General features: G+C 43.2%; 3 protein-coding genes across 5 annotated transcripts in view; 1 reads left to right on the top strand and 2 right to left on the bottom strand.

Moving 5' to 3' along the window:
- Positions 1-23,191, bottom strand: part of gnb2 (guanine nucleotide binding protein (G protein), beta polypeptide 2) — a 102,747-nt gene that overhangs the window by 77,273 nt on the left and 2,283 nt on the right. The window lies entirely within an intron of this gene.
- slc25a15b (solute carrier family 25 member 15b) lies at positions 9,722-17,312 on the top strand. 3 transcript variants are annotated; one of them, XM_056411307.1, is made up of 7 exons: positions 9,722-9,981; positions 10,709-10,795; positions 11,252-11,510; positions 11,601-11,738; positions 13,965-14,140; positions 15,649-15,807; positions 15,904-17,312. In XM_056411307.1, exons 2-7 carry the CDS (start codon positions 10,741-10,743, stop codon positions 16,023-16,025), a joined length of 909 nt encoding a protein of 302 aa, XP_056267282.1. In that variant the 5' UTR covers positions 9,722-9,981; positions 10,709-10,740; the 3' UTR covers positions 16,026-17,312. The 3 variants fall into 3 exon arrangements, with proteins under 3 accessions (XP_056267282.1, XP_056267281.1, XP_056267283.1); XM_056411306.1 differs by having other exon boundaries at positions 10,705-10,795; XM_056411308.1 differs by having other exon boundaries at positions 9,722-9,985.
- tm4sf21a (transmembrane 4 L six family member 21a) lies at positions 18,562-21,109 on the bottom strand. The gene is made up of 5 exons (XM_056411309.1): positions 20,818-21,109; positions 20,496-20,561; positions 19,083-19,216; positions 18,807-18,993; positions 18,562-18,719 (listed from the first exon to the last, which is right to left on the bottom strand). Exons 1-5 carry the CDS (start codon positions 20,992-20,994, stop codon positions 18,711-18,713), a joined length of 573 nt encoding a protein of 190 aa, XP_056267284.1. The 5' UTR covers positions 20,995-21,109; the 3' UTR covers positions 18,562-18,710.

The raw sequence follows: 23,191 nt of genomic DNA, 5'->3' as shown, positions 1-23,191 counted from the left end.
CAATAGCTGATATATCTTCCTCCGCCTTACATTTAAATTGTTTTAATGAGACCCAGTCCAATTGCAAACAATGCCCTCCTGCATTTACCATTACATTTATAGTACATGTCACCTGTGTGCAAAGACAGAGTTGCAAACCTATTTAGGGTGGATTTGGGAAAGATAGTACACATGACAATATGCCATAGAATTAATGAAATGTTTCTGCTATACGTGGAACTAAATTTAAGGGGGATATCAATTCAAACCACAAGAAAATTAATTGAGGATGATCAATTGAGGGAAGTTTGAGTTGTGCTTGCACCTATCATTTGCTATACTGAACTACATCACTGCTTACCTCGATTTAGCCTCGACAAGACTGGTGTCTGAGTCATTAGGTCCAGACTGAAGACAGGTGGGGACCGAATCTCCTGCAGACATGCCATGATGTTCAGGAAACTGGAACTTAAGGCAGGCGCAGTCATCATTACTGCTTGAAGACTCACAGGTCAATCGGTTGTCTGTGGGCTGACATGATTCTCTCTACAGCCAGAAAAAAGACAATTGAAAAGATTAACAATAATATAACTTTAAATAGCATTTACAACATGACAAAGTGGTTACAACAATAACAATTTATTCTGTTGTTAAATTAACACACTGAACTTAAAACCACTTACCACCGTTTATCCTTGACAACTTGTATCCGATCATGGGTCACACTAGTGGAACAGCAAAGAAGGTGTTGAGGTTCATGCTGGTAGTCGTATCACACCAAAAAAGAAAGAGTAAGGAGATAAAGGACAAGGGAGGCGTACATCCTCTTCAGTAAAACCAAAATCATCTCAAGCATCAACTTTAAGGTCATACCAAGGTTGTAAATCAAAATGAAAAGGCTAGATTCACCTCAAGTGCCCATGTTGTCGTCATCATAGCGGCCAAGGTTTGATTTCCGGTGGGCCCTTTGCTGCAGATCCTCCCCTGTGGTGCTTGTGTGTGTCTCTAACACAAATAAAGAAAAAACATCTTAAAAAATGTCATGCTTCTTGCATTTAAATGGATTAAAATCTCACCGTGTTGCTGGGTGTCATAGGGTCGAAGTTGTTCCATCCAAATTGGATGGCAATGTCTGAAAGGTGGCAGGAGAAAATAATTAGCATTTTACGATAAACTAAATGTTCTTAATTATCTGTACATAAAGACGTCCTCATCTGATAATGTGGACAGTAAATGAAGATTTGAACATGAAACCATCCTCACTGGACAGCTCGGCGCTTCTGAGGAGCTGCATCATGTCCCGCCACAGCGCAGTTATAAGCGTCATGTAACACAGTCACGTGAACAGAGTCCCGACCACGTCAACAGCATCACGTTAAGAGCGTCACGTTAACAGCCGTCCCGACAGCATATGACACAGCGCAGTTTATAGCGGTCACGTGAAACGTGTCTGGTCACGTGACTATCCGGACTGACCGCTCCGGTATATGTGAGCTTGTCTACACATGTCTGCGTGGAACCAGTTTCAAAGCACTTCAATAAAATGGTCGTTATTAGATGAAGTGTACACGTGACCCCTCAGGTGTCTTAACCCACCTGCCACAGTAATGAACCTATAATACGAGTTAGCTACACATTACCTCAGCTAACATGTAACACAGAAACCGACAACCTACGTTACATCGACGATGTTAAAGAAACGTGAAGACACTTAACCATCAGATAGCTAAGTTAACTTACTCTTGACGTCCAAGGCGACACAGAACTGCAGAACACTATGCCTCGAATTAAAGTAGCTGCCGCGCAGCTCACACGAGGCTAGCTCAACTCCTCACCAGAGCCGAGTAGAAACCTCAAAGTGTCACTAACGTTGCCCGTTCAATACAACTTTTACTCTCTGAAATTAAATTAAGTTGGCATTCTTACCTCAAGAAGAGCTGTCATGTCAGGAGGCTGTCGTTCCCTCTGTGGCGTTTCGTCACTGAAGCAGGAGAGAGCAGCGCGCTGCCCAAACTGCGGAGAAGTGGCGCGAAACCGGGTTCAACAGTTCAATCTGTGATCGTTGCTTTCTGATCACTGCACCTGGCCTCTCTCTCTCTCTCTCTCTCTCTCTCTCTCTCTCTGTTCTCTTGTCTGTCTCTGGCTGTCTGTGCTGTTTACTTCTCTAGTAACTAGATTATTTGAAGAATACAATACAATAAAATAAAATCGCAGGACAGGACATATTACATTTAAGAATTTAAATAATAAAGGACATTTAAAAAATAATAAAAATGAAAGTAAATACAGTGTATCTAAGTGTATATTAAGTGAAAGCGGTGTAATGTTCATTGATGTTGTTCAATTTGAGGAGGATCTGGCCAGAGGTGATTTATTGTAAAGTCTAATAGTTGCCAGGAATGTTCTCCTGTAACTGGAAGGTTCTCCTGTATCTGGAAGGTTCTCCTGTATCATGAAGGTTCTCCTGTATCAGGAATGTTATCCTCTATCAGGAATGTTCTCCTGTATCAGGAAGGTTCTCCTGTATCTGTCCTTGTGAAGCTGAAGCAGTCTGTTGATGTCCCTGCAGTATAGGTGGTGGAGAGGCGTCCATGTTCTCCAATATGGACAAACATTTCGCCAATGATGGCACACCAGTTTAGTGAGTCGTTGGTTTTCTCCAGTTACAATGCTGCTCCCAGCAGAGTACGGAGAAGTTCAGAGCACTGGTCCAACAGCCTGGTAGAACATCACCAACATCTCAGAGCACTGGTCCAACAGACTCAGAGAACATCATAATTGAGATTTTTCATATATTACAAACACTTGAGGACTTGCTACCAAGCAGGGATGCTAAGTGCTAGATATTGCCAGCCTACATGGTTGGGCCCCATTTGGGAGGGGCTACAACCTGGAAAAAAGCTAAGATCTGACATGTTTAGAAAAAAGAAGCTAAAATCAGCCCAAACTCTTAACAGGGTCTCAGATTTACAAAGCCACACACCTCTTCAAGTTCTGGATTTCAGACAGCCAATTAACTTTGTGGGTGTTTAAATTTCACCCTTCATCTCATTGTAGGCCCTGTCTTGAGTGTTTGTGTTCAATTTTGGATATCCAGGACTAATATTTAGGAGATTATGACCATTTTTGCACTTATCAAAAAATATGCGAATATAAGAGAATAAGGCCCAATTTGACCATTTGGACCTTTTTTGGGGGCCCTTAAATTGCAGCTATCAGTCCCAAACTTTAGGGTATTCATATTCAGATGTCCCTCTAGAGGATCCACATCTCTAAGTTGCTTGAAAGTACGAAAAATTAACTAAAAGACTGGTTTTGGAGGCGATTTCACCCCATGACCTCAATGTATTATAGTTAGGTAAATATTATATGTAAGGTTAATTTGAAAGACAATTAGGTTCTGGGTGTCAGTTTGCTGTAGTGTGTGTTGTGTGTGTGTGTGTGTTAAAAAAAGATGTTAGATGTGCATTTTCTACCTGTGGCCGAGACTACTACTACTTGGATCCTGCTAAGTATCTTCTTTAAACTAGTTTATCTGCTAAAGTTACTGTTGTATTTGTTGATTAAAGCTGCTAGATTGTTAGTCTGTCCTGTTTTAAGGAGTTGTTTTGGTAGAGGTGTGTCCTGTGTTCCGACACCTGAATCTTCACTGATTGGACGAGCGATCGTCACCTGGTTTCTATTGAGTGTCATTTGAATACCAAAAGCCAAGGGGGCGGCAACGCGGCTGGAGGTAATTGGCACTAGTCAAGACTCGGAGGACAAAGACATAGGAGTCTTCCGTTGAGTCAAGACTGGAGGACAAAGACATAGGAGTCTTCCGTTGAGTCAAGACTCGGAGGACAAAGACATAGGAGTCTTCCGTTGGAGTCAAGACTGGAGGACAAAGACATAGGAGTCTTCCGTTGAGTCAAGACTGGAGGACAAAGACATAGGAGTCTTCCGTTGGAGTCAAGACTCGGAGGACAAAGACATGGAGTCTTCCGTTGGAGTCAAGACTCGGAGGACAAAGACATAGGAGTCTTCATTTTGAATATGTGTGTCTTTTCCATACCTGAGTTACTATAGGACTCGCTCATTCATGTGGAACCCTCCTCTGTTATCCTTCCTACCCGTTCTACTCACACCCAGCACCTGGTCACAGGAGGCCTCTGGAACTGTCAGTCAGCCAACCGCAAGGCCGACTTCATCTCTGGCTTTGCTGTGGAGCAGTCGCTTGACTTCCTGGCTCTCACTGAGACCTGGATCACAGCAGACAACACGTCTACCCGGCTGCTCTCTCCTCTGCCTTCTCCTTTAGCCACACACCCAGACCCTCTGACTCATCTCACCCACATGGTGTTTCTGTCCCTACCCTTCCACTCTTTATCCCACTGACTTTGAGTTTCATACTCATCCGGTCCAACTTCACATTGTTGTTCTCCCCTGGTTCTTTGGGAGATTTCTTGTATCGAACGGGAAACCGGCCCCCGCTCATCCTTCTGGGTGACTTTAACATCCAGACAGAGAAGTCATGTGATCTCTTACTCTTATTGTCTTCCTTTAACCTCTCACTCAGTCCCTCCTCCTACTCACAAAGCCGGCAACCACCTTGACTACATTTTCACAAGAAACTGCTCTACCTCTAACCTCACTGTGACTCTCTCCATGTCTCTGACCACTTCTTCATCTCTTACTCTCTCGCTCTCTGGTACTGACAACCCACCCATATCTACAGACTCTGCACCTACGCCGCAACATTCGCACCCTCTGTCCCTCCTCTCTTGCCTCCTCTGTCCTATCTGCTCTCCCTCAACTGACTGCTTCTCACTCATGCATCCTAACTCTCTCTCCTCTCTTCCCTGTCTTCATCTCTTGATTCTCTTTGTCCTTTAACACACCGACGGTCGGAAATCCTCTCCGGCTCCGTGGTTGTGGGACTCGGGTGCGCCGAGAGAGCCACCCTGCGGCGGAAGAAAAATGCGCAAATCGAATCAAGCGGAAGACTTGCTCTTCTATCAATCTCTCTCCTCCTTCTCTTCCTCTATCTCTGCAGCCAAAAGCTCGTTCTACCTGACCAAAATTCAGTCTTCCTTCTCTAACCTCTTCTCTATCTTTTCGAACGCCCTTGATCCCCCTTGTCTCCCTCCTGCTTACACCCTTTTGCCGAGCCCCTTTGACGACTACTTTACAAACAAGATAGACACATAACGCCCTCCTTTACAAATCCATCTTCTATCACCTCACCAACACTAACTTCTTCATCCCCTCTTTCCTCTTTCACCCCTTGTCTCCCAATCAAGTTCTTAGCTTGGTGACCTCGACCGACCACCTGCGCCCTTGACCCCGTCCGTCTCCCATTCTCCAGGCTATTGCTCCTGACCTTCTGACCTTCCTCACCCATCTTATTAACAGCTCCTCTCAACTGGCTGTTTCCTAACTCTCTGAAGGAGGCGAGTCAACCTCTCCTGAAGAAACCCACGCTCGACCCGTCTGAAGTCAGCAACTACAGACCGCTCTTCTTCCTTTCTCTCCAAAACTCTGGAGCGAGCTATCTTGAGCCAAGTGTCCTCCTATCTCCACAGTAACAACCTTCTTGACCTCACCAGTCTGGATTCAAGGCCGGGCTGTCGACAGAGACGGCTCTCCTTGCTGTCTCTGAGCAGCATCACACTGATAGAGCAGCCTCTCTCCTCTGTCCTTATCCTTCTCGACCTTTCTGCAGCATTTGACACGTGAACCACCAGATCCTGATCTCTTCTCTTCAGGACCTGGGGATCTCAGGCACTGCACTCGCTCTTTTCTCTTCCTACCTTAAAGACCGCACCTACCGGGTAACTTGGAGAGGATCTGTGTCTGATCCTTGTCCTCTCACTACTGGGGTTCCTCAAGGCTCCGTCCTGGTTCCCCTCCTCTTCTCTCTGTACACAAATTCTCTCGGCTCTGTCATTCGTCGCATGGCTTCTCCTACCATAGCTATGCTGATGACACCCAACTGATCTTCAAACACGGGTGGCGGCACGAATCTCTGCCTGTCTGACTGACATCTCTCAGTGGATGTCTGCTCACCACCTGAAGATCAACCCTGACAAGACTGAGCTACTATTCCTTCAAAGGCTCCCCACCCACGACCTGACTATCACCTTCAACAGCTCTGTGTTGGCCCTACCCGGACTGCCAGGAACCTCGGGTGACACTCGACAGTCAACTCTCCCTGACGGCCAACATCGCTTTCCTGTAGGTACATGCTGCACAACATCAGGAGAATCGTCCTCTTCTTACTCAGAAGGCGGAACAGGTTCTGATCCAGGCTCTGGTCATTTCACGCCTCGACTACTGCAACTCCTCCTGGCTGGTCTACCTGCTAAGGCCATCCGACCCCTGCAGCTCATCCAGAATGCAGCAGCTCGACTGGTCTTCAGCCTCCCGAATTCACCCACACCACTCCGCTCCGCCTCTCCACTGGTTACGGTGGCTGCTCGCATCCGCTTCAAAACACTGGTCCTGGCGTGCCGTGCTCTAGACGGATCGGGCCCGTCTACATCCGGGATATGGTCACACCACACACCGCGCGTTCGTCTCCGCTCGGCAACAGCCAATCGACTTGTGCCTCCTGCACCTCGAGCTAATCACTGAAATCCAGACTGTTTGCTGTCCTGGCTCCTCAGTGGTGGCTCCCCACTGACATCAGGACAGCAGAAAGTCTCTACATCTTCCGTCGGAGACTGAAAACACACCTTTTCCGACTATATCTGGATTAAAACACAGATTAGCACTTCAGTGGCACTTAGATAGCACTTACTTATGGTACTTTTGTAGTTCGACTATGTTGAGGAAATGTTACTTCCTGTATTCTTGTTGTTCTTAGTTTGTACTCTAGGTTGAAATGCACTTATTGTAAGTCGCTTTGGATAAAAGCGTCTGCTAAATGACATGTAATGTAATGTAATGTTAGTGTCAGAATTTATTTTAATTTATTCATTATCATTTCTGATTACAAATATTTGACACAGTGCTGTCGTTGATGTACATTTTATGAATACATAAAAGTATACTTGTTCTCTGATCTTGAGAATTCACATTTATCTTTTATTGAAGAGGGAATCTATGACAGATCTGCTCACTGATGTCATCGAAGGTAAAGGCGCCAAAGTACTGAATGGTAATATGTCAGAATTTGGACTGGTGAAAAACATATTTCCTTTTGATTCCAACGTACAAGTAAAATACCATCTTGGAGATAGAATAGAATTGCACAACAGTTCAAATGACTCAGTGTTTTCCCCAGATATGTCTATTATATACAATTGTGTTCTGTATTTGGTCTAGGAATACATAATTGCTCCGCTGTGTTTTAATATTGACACCAAAACAATAAACTCCATTGAGTTTTTATCTGTTTTTAATTTGTAAATAGATGGAAAGGATGGGAAGCTTGAAATAAGAAAGTCTGACTAACAAAGCAGTTCTGTACTTGTCAGTGTTGACCAAACAGCCTTATGATTATGTCAATTCTTGTTTCAAGCATTAACTTGCTCAAAACAAGTAATAACATCTCATTAACAAGTTTTAATACCTTATTAAGATAATTAAGGACTAAAACACTTAAAACAAGTGAAATGCTCCAACATGAAGAAGAAATATCTTGTCAGTCAAAAAACAAGCATAGATTGCCTTAATTTGAGATATTTCATCTTACTTAGATTTTTATTTTTGCAGTGCAGTGACTTCCAGTACAACACGGAGTCATGCCATCTGCAGAAGTACTCTGATGACTCTGCAGTGGTCGGGTGTATTAGGGATGGACGGGAGGAGGAGTACAGGGCAGTGGTGAGTGACTTTGTAAAGTGGGCCGCTGAGAATCACCTGCGGCTGAACGTGGCCAAGACCAGAGAGATGGTGGTGGACTTCAGGAGGAAGGCGACAGCTCCTACACCTCTGAGTGTCCTGGGAGTGGACGTGGACATGGTGGAGGAGTACAAGTACCTGGGCGTCTCCATCGACTGAACTGGAAGGCCAACATCAACGCTGTATACAAGAAGGGGATGAGTCGACTCTTTTTCCTGCGAAAGCTTCGATCCTTCAACGTGTGCAGCAAGATGCTGGAGTTATTCTACCAGTCGGTTGTCGCCAGTGTGCTGCACTTCGCCATTGTCTGCTGGGGGAGCAGCATCGGAGCCGGTGACACCAGCCGTCTCAACAAACTGGTTAGGAAGGCTGGCTCCATCATCGGCTGCCAGCTGGAGCACCTGGAACAGGTGGTGGAGAGGAGGACGTTGAAGAAACTTATGTCCATATTGGACAACCCGGACCACCCTCTCCACCACCTCCTACAGGGACAGAGGAGTACTTTCTCTAGACGTTTCCTCACGCTCCGCTGCCACAAGGACAGATACAGGAGAACATTCCTGCCGACGGCTATGAGGCTCTATAACAGTTCACCTCTTGCCAGATCCTAGTGCAATAACTACAATAATAACTTCATATCCACACTATGTTGATCTGCACTTCACACATTTCATTTATTTACACTACACACATACACACACATTTCATTTGCACTACACACATACACACACTTTGCATTTTGCACACTGTCTATATTTGGTGTTTTTATATTTAGTTTAATTTGTCATTAATATTGTGTATTGTGTATGCATATATGTTGTATATATACATATATATTTTATTTTATATTTTGCTTTGTATGCTTCTATATCTTTCATCCCTGTTTTTTATATTTTATATTTTATTTTTTATTTTTTATTCATGTGTGTTTGGTTTATTGGTGCTGCTACTGCGATGACAAATTTCCCCTTGGGGATGAATAAAGTATATATCTATCTATCTATCTATCTATCTAAATTGACCCCAAGGAACACCGACATTAAACATTGAATGGGGTCAAATTGACCCTAAAGGTAACAGGAGGGTTAAGAAAGTGTATTTACTAGCTTAACTATTTAACATAATGAGAACTGCTTATTTGTTAAGATAAGCAGTGATTAATTGGTTGAATAATTGTTCCAGATTTGCAAAAGATAGACAAAGGTTAAAATCCACGTGTTCAGATTAATCTCAAAGAGACGGAGAACAAAAGTGGAGTGATTGTATGCTAAGTCATGAGCTGTTGTAGGAGTGAAGTAAGTTACTTTACTCATCTACATGCTTGCTGTTCCTGTTTGTAGCCTGATTTAATCTAAATGCGTGTGCAGCACAATCCTGATCGACAATCATGCTGAATATTGGCTCACCAAAATACATTTTGTAGCACAGATTGGATTGTTTTATCAGAAAACAACTAACTAATACATGATATATCTCCATCACAACATAATGTCCCTTGGTGTCGAGGTTAATAAAAGATCTCTGGAATAAATGGATGTTTTAACAACAATATAAACAACCAGCAGGGGGTGGTGTTAAACAGGAGGAGGAGAATGTGAACCGGAAGCGTTTACGTTCACATATCATAGATCCTAAATAAAGCTCTTCACTCAGTTGCTATGGGAGTGAGGGAATTAATCCCTGCCTCGGTTTCCGCATTATTCCGAACAAAATGAAAATGTGATAATATATGTTGTGTTAAGTGCAATATTTTCAATCCAAGAGTCTTGTGTTCTTATTAATAGGGCTAATTAGTCCACAGCATACAAAAAAAGAGTGATTGAGCAGAGGGTAAAACAAAGGAGCTTTTGGTGGACTGGAGTTTCGAGCGAAGTGGGAGCTCCTCTTCACGGGTACGAGCCAACCTCGAGCCTCTCCTCCTCACGCTCATCACTGATGACCGTCCACTGTCCCCTCTGAGTGACCACAGCGGTGCACATGTTGCAAAAAAAAGATAACGAGACACACTGTGGGTGTTTGTTCTGGTCGCGTGCGTCAGCATGCAGTCCCCCGTGGCCGGTGCCCGCCTCGGTCAGCAGCTCTCTCGGTGAACGTTACTGTGACGCAACGTTATCGATGGTGACGTTCCACACGGGCTCTAACGGGATCCTCACCGGCAGCAACACGTTGGTTCCGGTCGGTAATGTTCGTGTTTAGACATTATTAACACTCGTTTATCTCGGTTTGCGTTTGTACTAAAACATGTGAATATTGGCCATAGAGTTAACACAGCTGTGACTTTCACTGACTGATGTTTGTCTGTTTTAATATTTTTGTTTCAGTAGAAAGAAGAGCGGTTTGTCACCCACTGGTGGTAACCTTGTGTTAAAAATAACTAAGTATCTGTATACTGTAACCTCAGCAGCAGAAGGAGCACTCTGTGTCCCTACAAATACTGCAACATTGACATGTACAACTACGTATCCCACAAGCTGTTTTTATACTGGAGAGCTTTGCAACTTGTCATTTTCTTTCCATTTAAAAAGGTCGAGAGGCACAGTGAAGTGTTAGATTGTTTGAGGTCAAAACATATTAGATGTGGCTAAATACATTGCAAGAACATATGTTTTTATTTTTAATCCAGAAAGGCTTCTTTTCATGCCAATTGTTTCCAGACACCGTGTTGACTCACTGTAAATAATTACCATACATGATGACATATTTTATTGTGGTGAACTTTATAACCCAGCAGCTGTTGTGGGCCCTGGTCCCTGTGTGGAGATACATTCAGTGTATCAGAGGGGAGAGTAGTGACTGATTATGTTCTGTGTTTATAGTTACTAAAGTGCTTAAATAAGATGTAGCAGTATGTTATGGGTGGTGTTAGGAGGTGAAGTGTCATTCTTTTCTTTTTACCAGGCAGCTTCGGGAAAGAAAGACTTCTTCTGAGACACCATGGCCCCACACCCGGCGGTCCAGGCCTTCATTGACCTTTCTGCAGGCGCCATAGGTAACTAACATGCTTTGTCTCCCAAAAAGAGCAAACACACTATATTTAGTCTCTCAATGAAATGTTTCCCTCGGCTTCTTGTTTGCATTACCAAACGGCTCACTCGACATCTCTGACGTCGCACGAGGTTTTTGATGACTCGTGTGTTTTTCCGGCTCGTTTCTCTCCGTGTTCCCTTTGACTCTTTATGCAGCTCAGTGGAGGGCAACCGTGCTGTCGAGGCTTCTCTCTCTTTGTATGTTGTGCGCTGATTTAGAAATATTTCCAAAAAATGCTTACAATAGGTTATATGCAGAGATAAAATTTAATGTGTATACATTTATTTATGTATGTACATGACAGTTGTAAAGTTTTGAATACTTTCCAAAAGTATGTTCCTGTAGTTTGTGAAACAGCCATACTCTTGTTTTTGTTGGCTCACTGCTGTTGACATCTCACTGTTTTTCTTTCTCCAAGGGGGAGCTGCGTGTGTCTTTAGTGGGCAGCCTCTAGACACGGCAAAGGTCAAGATGCAGACCTTTCCTAATCTGTACCGGGGTTTCATCCACTGCTTCTCCACCACCTACAAACAAGTGGGTCTGCGTGGGCTCTACCAGGGCACCACGCCGGCACTGGTGGCCAACATCGCAGAGAACTCGGTGCTCTTCATGAGCTACGGCTTCTGCCAGCAGGTCATCCGCTTCACGGCTGGACTGCACGACGATGCTGTGCTGAGGTAGAGGAAGTAAACCAGGCTGTCCTCCCTGTTCCCTTGGAAACACCTGCGCGCTCTCTAATTGTCTTCTGTTCATCCTTCCCTCCCCAGTGACGTGCAGAAAGCCTGTGCTGGCTCGGTAGCGTCCATATTCTCCTCGCTGGTACTTTGTCCAACTGAGCTCGTCAAGTGCCGGCTGCAAGCCATGTACGAGATGGAGTTATCAGGCAAGATCGCCAAGAGCCAGAAGTAAGTCTTTTAAAAAAAAAAGTCAAATATATTTGGAAAATAAAGCGTGGGTTATTTACTCGCCATTTTTTGTACCTTACTGTATATAACGTATTTACTCTTCATATAATTTGTTTACATTGCTCTTCGCTTTAACAAATGAGATGTTAAACTTAAGGAATCTGCATCTGAAAACAAATCCAACTTTAACTATCTCTAGTGCTGTGAAAAGTAACGCGTTAACTCAGTTAATTCAATTACAGGTTTAACTAGTTATTTTTTTTTAAACGCATTTAACGCATGCGCAGAATGAGCTTCCAATCCGTCTGTTGTTGGTCGTCGGGACGAAAAAAAAGTCACTTGCAAAATGAGCTTCCAATACACCACTTCAATCTGAACTCTGTCCGCTCTCATGCAGACGGTCTGTTCATCGGTAATGATCCTTCCGCAGGTTCACCTACGGAAACCTTGTTACGACTTTTACTTCCTGTAGATCAGGGTCTCAACACGTCGATCGCGACCTGCCAGTCGATCGCGGCGTAGTGTCGGTAGATCGCATGACATTAAAGAGATTGGCCCGCCCCTGACATGTTCTCTATCGCACGTCTTTGTTCTTTTATTAAACTAAACGTCTGTTGTTGATCGTATCTCCACAGCAGCATGTCATTTCTGTCTCTTCGCGTTGCGTTAACACTTATCGATCTCCGTCTCGCGCCGCAGAGCTCCGTGCGCGCATCGGACCGAGCAAAAAAAGTCACTTGGCAATCTGCCCACCTGTCCGTGACCGGGCCGGTGAGGTTTCGGCTTTGCAGCGGTGACCCCGCCGTCCCTTTCATCACGGCCCAGTTCATGAAGAAAACCCACACAGTCAGTTTGCCTCAGCAGCTGCTAGAGGAAGACTAGAGGCCTTTAGATTGTATCATGGTGGAGTTAATGGTTGACAAACAAGAGAAAAATGCTCTGTTTAACCCTCCTGTTACCTTTACATTTACTAACATATTTTACCCTCGGGGTCAATTTGACCCCAGCAATTAAAACCTCCAGAAAATTATTAGAATTAATATTGCTTCCCAATTTTAAGTGTGAGGTATTTTATGTTTGTTTGTTGACTACCTAAATAGCCCTTTAAATAAATAAAAAAGTTGATATTTCTTATATGTTTGACACAGTGAAAAACAGCCTGGGGTCAAATTGACCCCAAAGAACACCGACATTAAACATTGAATGGGGTCAAATTGACCCGAAAGGTAACAGGAGGATTAAACATTCTGTTTAGGATGAAGATGTATTAATGTTCCATATGGAAGAAAACTGCTAAAGAACTGCTGAGTTGCAGCACCATTGTATAGAAGAATGTATAAATGTATATATCCGTCTTTTGTCATAAATCTCTATGTTCTCAGAAAATATACCGAGAATATCGGTAATATGTGATTAATCATGATTAATCCACAAAAACCTGTGATTAACCCGATTAAAAATGTTAATCGTTTCACAGCCCTAATTATTTCTCAATATTTCTCTACAACTCTATCTACATAACTTACACTGGGAATTTACAAAACATGATTTATAATTAACATTTTTCTTTGGGATACACTGAAAGTTAGACTACATTAACTGGCATTGGGATTTACAAAGGGGTCACATGACCTCTTACCTCAGGATTTGGGAATGAATATGATTTCTATGCGTACCCACGAGTCTCTCCTTTACAGACCATCTTATGATAATCACACGCAGTTCGGGACACGCACATCCTGAAGGTTTTTACATGCAGTATAAAGTCCTTTTTTTCTTCTCTGGTGTTCCACAAGTTCTTTGTGTCTTAATGTGGTATTTTATTAATTCTCAACTGGTAAATAATTGTTTAATTCAGCACCAAATCTGTGGAACAAATTGTAACAGCCCGAAAATTGCTGCAACAACAGATGAAACGTAACAACTTGTGGGGATGGCCATCATACACTTGACACAGACAATTTACTTTAATTGATATGGTTTTGAGCTGCATTTCAAATCAGTCTTGATGATGTATCCTATAATAATAATAATAATCATTTATTTTATATAGCGCTACTCTAGACACTCGAAGTCGCTTTACAGTCCAGAGTCCAGTAGTCATATTCCATGTGGCATGAACTATTGACCTGCAACCACTCACATATTCACCTGTCAGTAATACTATTGTAGCGTGTGTGTGTGTGTGTGAATTGACTGAGCCAAACGTCCCCCCTCTGTCTGCAGTACAGTGTGGTCGGTGGTGAAATCCATCATGAAGAATGACGGGCCCCGGGGCTTCTTCCAGGGCCTCACCACCACCATAGCCAGAGAGGTCCCCGGTTACTTCTGCTTCTTCGGTGCCTATGAGTTCTGCCGCACCACCTTTGCAGAACACATGAAGTGTGAAAAAGACAACATAGGTACTGGGACAATGTTCCGCTTGCATCATCACAAAACACACAATCAATGTGTACGTCAACGTGTGTGTGTGTGTGTGAGAACATTCTTAAATTCAGGATTCCTCCACATTTCTGATCTTATCTGCCTCAGACCATGCGTACGTCTGGCCAGCTGTAAACACAAACATTTAAACTAAATGCATCTCATATTAAAACCACATTCATTAAATAGACAACAATAATTAAAATCCTTAGTTTACTAATACGTTGGCCAAATGTATTGAATAATAACTAAAACATTGACACCCTTTAATCCTCATCAATTATTGTCCTAATTAGAATTAGCTTCTATTGAGGTATTCAAATGAAGCTATGTAATGTATGGTGCTGCTAGACCACTCCGTTAATACAGGAATGGGAGAGCACACTGTTTTTAGACTGTAGGGAAGACTTTGTTTTTTTAACTACTAAACGCTAACAGATGTGGTTTGAAGCAGAATATTTGGTTGAATTTTAGAAGAAGTTACTTTCTTTTTCCAACCCTCCTATTTAATGGAAATCAAGCAGGAAACAACGCAGCCAACACTAAAATGTAATTCTACTAATAATATTAGTGTTGCCTGATCTTGATCTGCCCCTGTGCAGAAATACAGAACTAAAAAAAGAAGCTGCACATCATTCAAATGTTGATTTGAAATTGGAAAGTCAATGTTATGAATGAAACTTTTTACTATTCAGTACAGACCTCATGCAGCTATATTATAAATGACTTCACAGTGAAAGTCCTTTCTGGATGTCATCATTTTTAACCTAATTTCTCCCACTTATGGATGTTTATCCACTTGTGGGTCTTTTCTGCCATCCTTCGAGGAATAATGTTTCATTTCCATCTTTAGTTGTTTCGGGACTATGCTTGTCTCTTTTACAACAACTTGTATAGAGAAATGGGAGAGTGGCCATCAGCAATTCAGAATGATTCTGATTCACTCACATTTGCAAAGTGGTGAGAACAGAAATCGTCATGAATCCGACATGTAGTTTTACATAGACACTTAATTTAAGGGGAAAGTAACACCATTTTTACACAAATATTACTGAATTATAACCAATGTGCTCACAGATTCATGATATAATGTGTAGTGGAATGTTTCTTTTAAATATATTTCTTTCTTTCAATCATTTTATTTTAAGTTTTTACAAGTTACACCAGACAATCAAAACCGAATAAATAAAAAATTGCAAAACAACCAACTATACGGACAATCAGACAAGGAAGAAAAATAAATAAATAAAAAACAACAACAACAACAAAACATAAATCATAAATCATCATCATCTTAAATATATTTCTATACTATATTGAGTTACTAATGCTATATTTGCTGGACATTAACTTTTGAAATATGTCTTGGCAATTACGATGTAATATTTATTACCCATAAACACAAATGTCCTCTTCATTCATATGTATTTGCTTCCACCACCTACACCCCTGATGTCCAGAATCATTGTGTAACTTTCTGTTGAAGGTGTGGCTCCAATCATGTTCAGCGGTGGTTTCGGGGGGGCGTGCCTGTGGCTGATCGTCTATCCCTTTGACTGCGTCAAGTCTCGTATCCAAGTTATGTCTATGACAGACAAACAGGCCGGCTTCTTCAAAACCTTCATGACCATTGCCCGTGCTGAAGGTAGGTAGAGGGGGAGTTTGATTGATGCTTGGGTTTCAGCTTTCTGCTGTTTGGGTTATCAATGGGAATGTAATGTGTGCCGTCTGTTCTGTTTAGGCGTGAGGGCTCTCTACTCTGGTCTAACCCCCACCATGGTCCGCAGCTTCCCCGCCAACGGAGCCCTGTTCCTGGGTTATGAGACCAGCCGCAAGCTCATGATGCAGAAGTTTGACAGTTAAAATATGCACAGCACAAATCAAGGAGTGCTTAACTGGAGGAGAATTTTTGTTGCCATATAACATGCCCATCAAGACTCCAGTTGAAGCTTCTATGGGACCTGGTTTCTCCATTTCCTGCTTTTGTTTAACATAACACAAAAAAAAAAAGCCCCGCCATTTCTTTTCAACTTGCAACTCTTGTGTTTAAATCTTTTAAATCCTTGTATTCACTTATTTGGGGGATTTAAATGTAGTTTTTAACACTCTGAAGATGGTATGCCAACGACCACATATATGAGGAACATGTATGTGCAGCACAGTATTGAGCAACCTTAACCAGCCTCTTTGTGAGGAATCGTTAACGCTCCAGATTATCGTTTCATGTCTACCTCAAAAAAGTCGAATCCGCACAGAACCATCTGTCCCTGGCGGTCATTTCAAATCATTCTTTACTTCCTTTGTGAGAATAAAACTCAATTAGGTTGTGAGGTTGTCTTACCACGCACAATCTTAAAAGGGCCGGCGTCTAGCATTTAGGGGGATCTATCGACAGAAATGGATTATAATATTCAGCGTATAATCACCTGAAACTAAGAATCCTTGTGTTTTGGTTATCTTGGACTGAACCCCTCATATCTACATAGGGAGCGGGTCTTCTTCACAAAGATGTAATTCAATCTGCAGCCACACTGCTGGATGCTATCAAGTCCTACACACTCGCCCTTTGAACCCTTACTCGAGCTCATTGCGTAAAGGTTTTATTTAGACATGGAAAGAAGCAAGTACTGATTGCTTTAAGTTGCCTTCAATGTGTCCCAACTGCCTCAGTTTTGGATCACAACTCCGTTTTGTGACCATTCTAGTTAACAAAAGAAGTGAAACATTTGATTACTTTTCAAACGGCCTTGGCTGAAGAGTTGAAGGTTTCATCAGCCTCAATGGAAACAAACAGCCAGCAAAAATGTTTTTGTGTTCGCGTTTTATCTCACTCCTGTTGCAATTAAGTTTCCTCTTTTGGGACCCAGTGTTTGCCTTTTTTAAAATGATGACACGTTGCCTTTTACTGTTGTGGAGCCTGGATTGTTGAGAAAAATATCAACTGCCTCTTCATACGTGCCATTTGCACACTGCATTCCTCGTGCAGAGTTTTTTCCAGTATTTAGTGGTTGGCGAGTCAGAAATGTTAATGATGAAATGTTGGTATTTAAAAATTATAACAATTTGAGACATTAAAATGTTTGTATAGATATCTATCCTGATACTCGTTGCAGTAATACTACTTGCATTAAAGGTTTCATTGAAGAATAACTGTGTACTGTGTTTTATTTTACTAGATATCTCTTGGGTTCCATTAAGTGCAATAAAGCAACATTTTAACATTCACCAAATATAATGTAAACTGAACACCCCCCTGTGGTGGGCCCGCCACTCCCCAGAGTGAGCAGGTGGTCAGGACCTCCCTGGGCAATCCCCAGGTGATCCTCACCCTCCCCCACCTGTCCCCCTCAGCCCCTGACACTCCCCCCCTACTGCTCTCCACTTGTACCAACACCAGCATGACACCATGGTCAAGTTTGCATCATCAACAGTGGTGAGCGAGATCTGGTGGGTGGAGGAACGGGCCTGACGGGCACTACTGCCGGAGGACTCCCCTGCCAGGACTGTCGCCTCATCATGAATGTCTATCAATATGAGGAGCTGATTGTGGACCAAGGAAGGTACAGAATGTGGGACGTACTCACCACTGGGACTCTGGGATTAAGGGTGTGGGAGTGGAGGGTGAGGGGTGGTGAAGGGTGTGGTACCATGGGTCTGACACACAACTGATCACTCTGACACTCTGGTGAGAGCACTCAGGCTACCACCTCAACCACCTCAGGAAATTTAGCAGCTGACAAAGGTTTCCCAAATCCTTCTATCCTCCAGTCCTTCTACTCTGGAGCTGTCTGGACAGCCTGGTCCTGACAGGAAGGTCACAGCCTGAGCCAAGTTTACTCCGCTTGGGACAGAGGCTCTGCAGAAGCACTATTGAGAGGCCACACCTGGGCTTCCTCCCCACCTGCAGGACTTGTGCACCCAGGAGGTTGCAGGATCAGGCGGGATCCTCACCACCCAACAATCACCCCAAACAAGCTGCTGTCAGGCTGCTGGCGTCAGTCAGACGCTGCAAGAACAGAGCTGCAGAGACAGAGGACGAGGTTTCTTTCCTCAGGCCATCAGAACTCCGACTCAGACCGACCCCACCCCCCACCCGACCCACTGCCTCCCTGCCACACACACACACACACACACACACACACACACAACACACTGTGTGTTGTTGTTTTTTTTTTTTAATGTATGTGTGTGTTGTTGTTTGCACATTCCTGCTGAGCATTGCCACTTTCATTTCACTGCACACCCTGTGTGTGTATGTGACAAATAAAACATCTTGAATCTTGAATCTTGAATGTAACACAGAATTGAATGAGTAGTTCATTTTAAACACATTTCTTTCAAATCAACCAAGTGTGAATTATTTCTGAAACCACTTTCACAGCATACCTTATACATTGCAAATATTTCAGGTGTGTTTTATTACAATGTAGAAATGAGCATAACGACATGCTTACAAAAAGTATAAAAATCTACAACGTCCAAGTAAATGCAGCAGGAACACTTCTCTCCATCTTCCAGCAGGGGGCGCCAGTGAGGCTGCCGGGGCACTCACAGCGGCTGGAAGGAAAACGACACATAAGAAGTGAGAATAGAAAACGGACCGGGGCGGCCCCTTCCACGTGCTGTGTGCCACGCGCGTCTCACCCCCTTGTCCATGCAGGTGCCACACAGGCAGCCAAAGAGCCCGTTGATCGCCTGGACGGCGCAGAGGACCAGCTGCAGGCCGCTGGTGGCCAGCAGGGTGGCAAACAGGCCGACGTTGAACTGCACAATGTCCTTCGGCTCGGTGCACTGGCCCCACTTCCCGTGGTCGGTCAGGTAACTCGGGTCGCTGTGTTCAAAGGAGGAGGGCGCGTGAGTGAACGGGCCTTTCGACACGTGGTGATGAAATGTCGTCTGGAAGGTGCTCCGGCGGGTCACCTGTCTTTGAAAGGGGTCACCCAGAAGAGAACGACTTTGCAGAGGGGCCCGTTTTGCAAACCGAGCACGGCCACAATGAAGCTGTACAGGGCGCCGGCCACGCCCACTGCCGCGAACGCAATGGATAAGAACATCTGCAGAAAGGGACGTTGTAAGAAAGGGGCGCACGCATTCAATGTTGCAGTTCAACACATCGTCCATTCATACTGAATCCCCCCCCCACACACATGTCTGTCCTACTAGTGATACATTAGTATTTATTGGTTTAAGGAGGAACAGGCTCAACATTTGTTTCAACCCACATTCCTCACATTTTATCTGTCACTCTGTTTTTCCCCTGCAGTCTAAACCAAACCAGCTGCAACACATTTCTCATTAGTCTGGTCAGACTAGGTTCAAGTGACAGACAGTTCCGATTTCTAAAGCAGGGTCACACTTTAACCATCTACTGCACTGCGATGGTCATACTGCACCACAACGTGAAGGCAGAACTCATAAACAGATATACATATTTAATCTTGATGTGTATTACCAGCATTCAGAGTTTAAAACCAAATTCAATAATCTCTCGGCGTACATTTTTTACTTTAAAATAGTATTTACAGGTCAAGAAATTGTGATGTTGCTCTGATGGTTTCATATTTAATGACGGAGCATGTTATCGGTGTAAAGTAAAAAACCTTAATATGCAAAATCTCTAAAACATGTTCTAGAGATTTTGCATATTAAGGTTTTTTATTTAGTTAACTGACCTATTAAAACCTTGACTTTAGCTTAAATTTGACGAAAATTCATTTAGGAAGTCTTCATTTTAATGTGTTTATTAATTGTTTAAATAAGATTAAATGATCTTTAGCTGAAGAAGTGTTTCCCTGCACATATAGATATAACAGTATGTAGCTTTATTGTTACATGTAAGCCAGCCGTCATCTTTACCTTCGCATTGAAAATGCGGAAGGTTATGTTTTGATCGCCATTTATTTATTTATTTGTATGCGTATTATTCGCAAAACTCAAAAAGTATTGAACCGAATCGCATGCAATTTGGTGGGATGATTGGTTATTATCCGGGGACCAGCTGATTAGATTTTGGGATCGATCGGGTCAAAGTTCAAGGTCAAAGGTCATGAACAGGTCAAAATATTCTTGAATCGCATGAAATTTGGTGGGATGATTGATTATTATCCGGGGACCATTTGATTAGATTTTGGGATCAATCGGGTCAAAGGTCAAGGTCATGGAAAGGTCAACATCTTTTTTTTACCATAGCACGATACATTTTTGTCCAATTGGCATGCAACTAATGCCAACATTTTCATAATTCAATGCCCAATCTTGTGATATGCGAAGGTATGCGCTCTACCGAGTGCCCATTCTAGTTCATTATGTAATGAGTAGTTTGGAGTGACTCACACCACAGCGGTTCCCACAGCACCCCTGTTTTCCAGTCAAGTGGATGTAGAGTGCTGGGAGCAACACCTGTTGGCAGGAAACATGATTCACTTACATTTAGTCAAAACCATTTCGCCTTTTCACTTAATTAATCTTGACAACTCTTGAGCTTGTAGAATAAATTAATAGCAGGAAGTCGATCTACTTCTTCAAACGGCATTAAAATCATTAGGTGACAAATGCACACCAGTTACAATCCAGTTATTTTCTAAAGCTGCTCCCATTTCAGAGAGGAATCTTATCTATTGTGGAGAGTCACACCCTTCAGTAAAAGTCAACTCACCATTAAACCTCCTCCGACGAGTCCCCCCATGTATTTCACCTCCTCGGTAATGTGTCCGTCTTTGGCATACTTGACGTCTCCGCCGGGAAAGAACAACACGATGTTACAGATGATGGATATGAGCGCTAATGGATAGAGAGCCACAGCAATGCAGCGGGAGCATTTTCCAGTACACATGTTGTCCGAGCGAAAAGTGACTGCTGTGAGAGAACTTCCTTCCTGTTTTCAGAGAGAGGTTCCTCCTGAAACTGACCCACAGAGGGAAATGTATTTGCACTGGGAGCAGCAGCCCAATGCAGTGAGTGATGTGAGGCTGTGGGAGGTGTGATGACAAACTGATAACATGGACAAACAGCCTGGGATCGGCCGCAGAATTCGAGCGTGACTCATTCCGGAGACACAATGCTGGTTCTGTGACGTGAATGCATTCAGGTGATCTGAGTTACGCACATTAGTGATGGTTGTGGTGGAAATAAGTGTTCCTTTACCTTGTGAGAAATCAAAAGTAGTTTAAGCATGGTTGACCCATAACACTTTATTATAGTAACAAGTTTACAAGTCATCAACCAAGCACTAAATAACAACAAGTCATGAAAACATTCAGCTGAATGGAGCAGAATCCCTGAGCCTTCTCTCGAAGCCGTCAGAAATAACTGCCCCCTTCTTAGTGCAAGACTGCAACCTTTATACATCTCAGAGACAATCCACATTCCAAAGTCCATCTGTTTTCCTATCAGGTCATTGGTTTGTGACCTTTTCGGTTGGTCCCACCCAGGTCATCGGTTTGTGACATTTTCGGTTGACCCCACCCAGGCGGTTTAGATTACCCCCCATAGATAAAAGGGAGAGACACTGTTAACACATTTTCTCCTCCAACAATGGTCACTTCGCGAATACATACTTCTGTTTAGCTCAGCCTCCAATATCAGTTAATTTCTGTAAATGATAAATGCAAAGTGCTCCGAATGTGTTGGTGGAGACTGAGAGAGCGTGACGTCCCTACGAGGCATGTTTCAACTCCACCTCTTGAATACAGTTTTATGGAGATGTATTGACATTGTGACGGCGGGATCAAACACAGTTGGACTTGAGACTTGTGGTAGCATGCACGGCAGAACACGAACAATGCGTCAGTGACATCCACTTCGACACATTGCTTAAGTAACCGTATTGTAGGACAAACTGGACGGGCTACATTTTTCAGTTCCTCTGAGCTGTTGACTGCAGTGAAATCCACATTGCAAATGTATAGAGAATTGGGGATACAAAAAATACGTTGGTTTTTAAAAGGTTAACTTCTGCTCTCAATAACATACATCAAATATAAAAGGTGTATCTCTGCAACCACAAGGGCTATTTGAATACTTATGAGCTGTTAAGATGTGTAAATATATGTATATGTGTTTGTGGTTAAGTATAAATAAAGATGCAAACCAGCGAAAATTAAAGTTTCAGGTTTGCAATAGAGTACAAAAAAGCACTTTCAGGATGATTATCTCTTTGGAATGATGCAGCTGAAAGGTCTCATCATTGAGGCCAAAATCATATATATGTGAACAGTCTCTCTGCAAAGTTTGACTTTGATAAAGTGAAGCAGAACAAAGTGAGAGAGTGTTTAGTACAGAGAGTTCAGGCCGGGACTCAAAAAGCCCATTTTGGCACCATCTGTGACATTAGAATTTTCTCATGTACCAAACCATATATTTCACTTGTGTATTACTTATGGTGTTCATTACATCCAAATACAGCAGTTTCTGGCTTTACAAATAAAATTAAAAAATTCAACAAAAGAAATTTAAATATATATATATTTTCAGAATCAAAAGACAACCACACAAATGAACTGAATGTTGAAACCAAATGGCTCATATCTCGGTGATCTTTGGTGCAGAGGGATTCTAACCAGGCAGAATCTTCTCTGAGGACCAAAGATACCATCGGGAACCTCTGCACTGGAAGGCAGGGTCTAGGAACATCCCATTTCCAGCAGTGGTCAAATTCCACTCCCAGGGAAAAGAGGACCATGATCCAGGATGAAGTCCGAAACCTTGAGGAAGAAGGAAGAAGAGCTAAATCCATCGAGCTCGCAACTCAAGGTGCCTGGACAAGGTGGAACCTTCCAAAAGAACCATCACGTGGAGTGAGATGTGGCGGTTGGAGCCGTTCCGTATCTCCTTTATGCTCCGAGCAGTGTACGACACCCTACCGACCCCAGTCAACTTGCACAGGTGGGGAATGAGGGAGGACCCACTGTGCAGGTTGTGTGGCGGTAAAGGAACCATGGCCCACATCCTATCAGGGTGCAAAACAGCATTGACCCAGGGGAGGTATAGGTGGCGCCATGACAAGGTGTTGGCACAGCTCACAGACACCC

Source organism: Pseudoliparis swirei, chromosome 3, assembly GCF_029220125.1.
Source record: "Pseudoliparis swirei isolate HS2019 ecotype Mariana Trench chromosome 3, NWPU_hadal_v1, whole genome shotgun sequence".
In the NCBI taxonomy this organism is placed as follows: domain Eukaryota; kingdom Metazoa; phylum Chordata; class Actinopteri; order Perciformes; family Liparidae; genus Pseudoliparis; species Pseudoliparis swirei.
The sequence above is the reverse complement of the archived record's forward strand: the minus strand, read 5'-3'. Positions and strand labels throughout refer to the sequence as shown.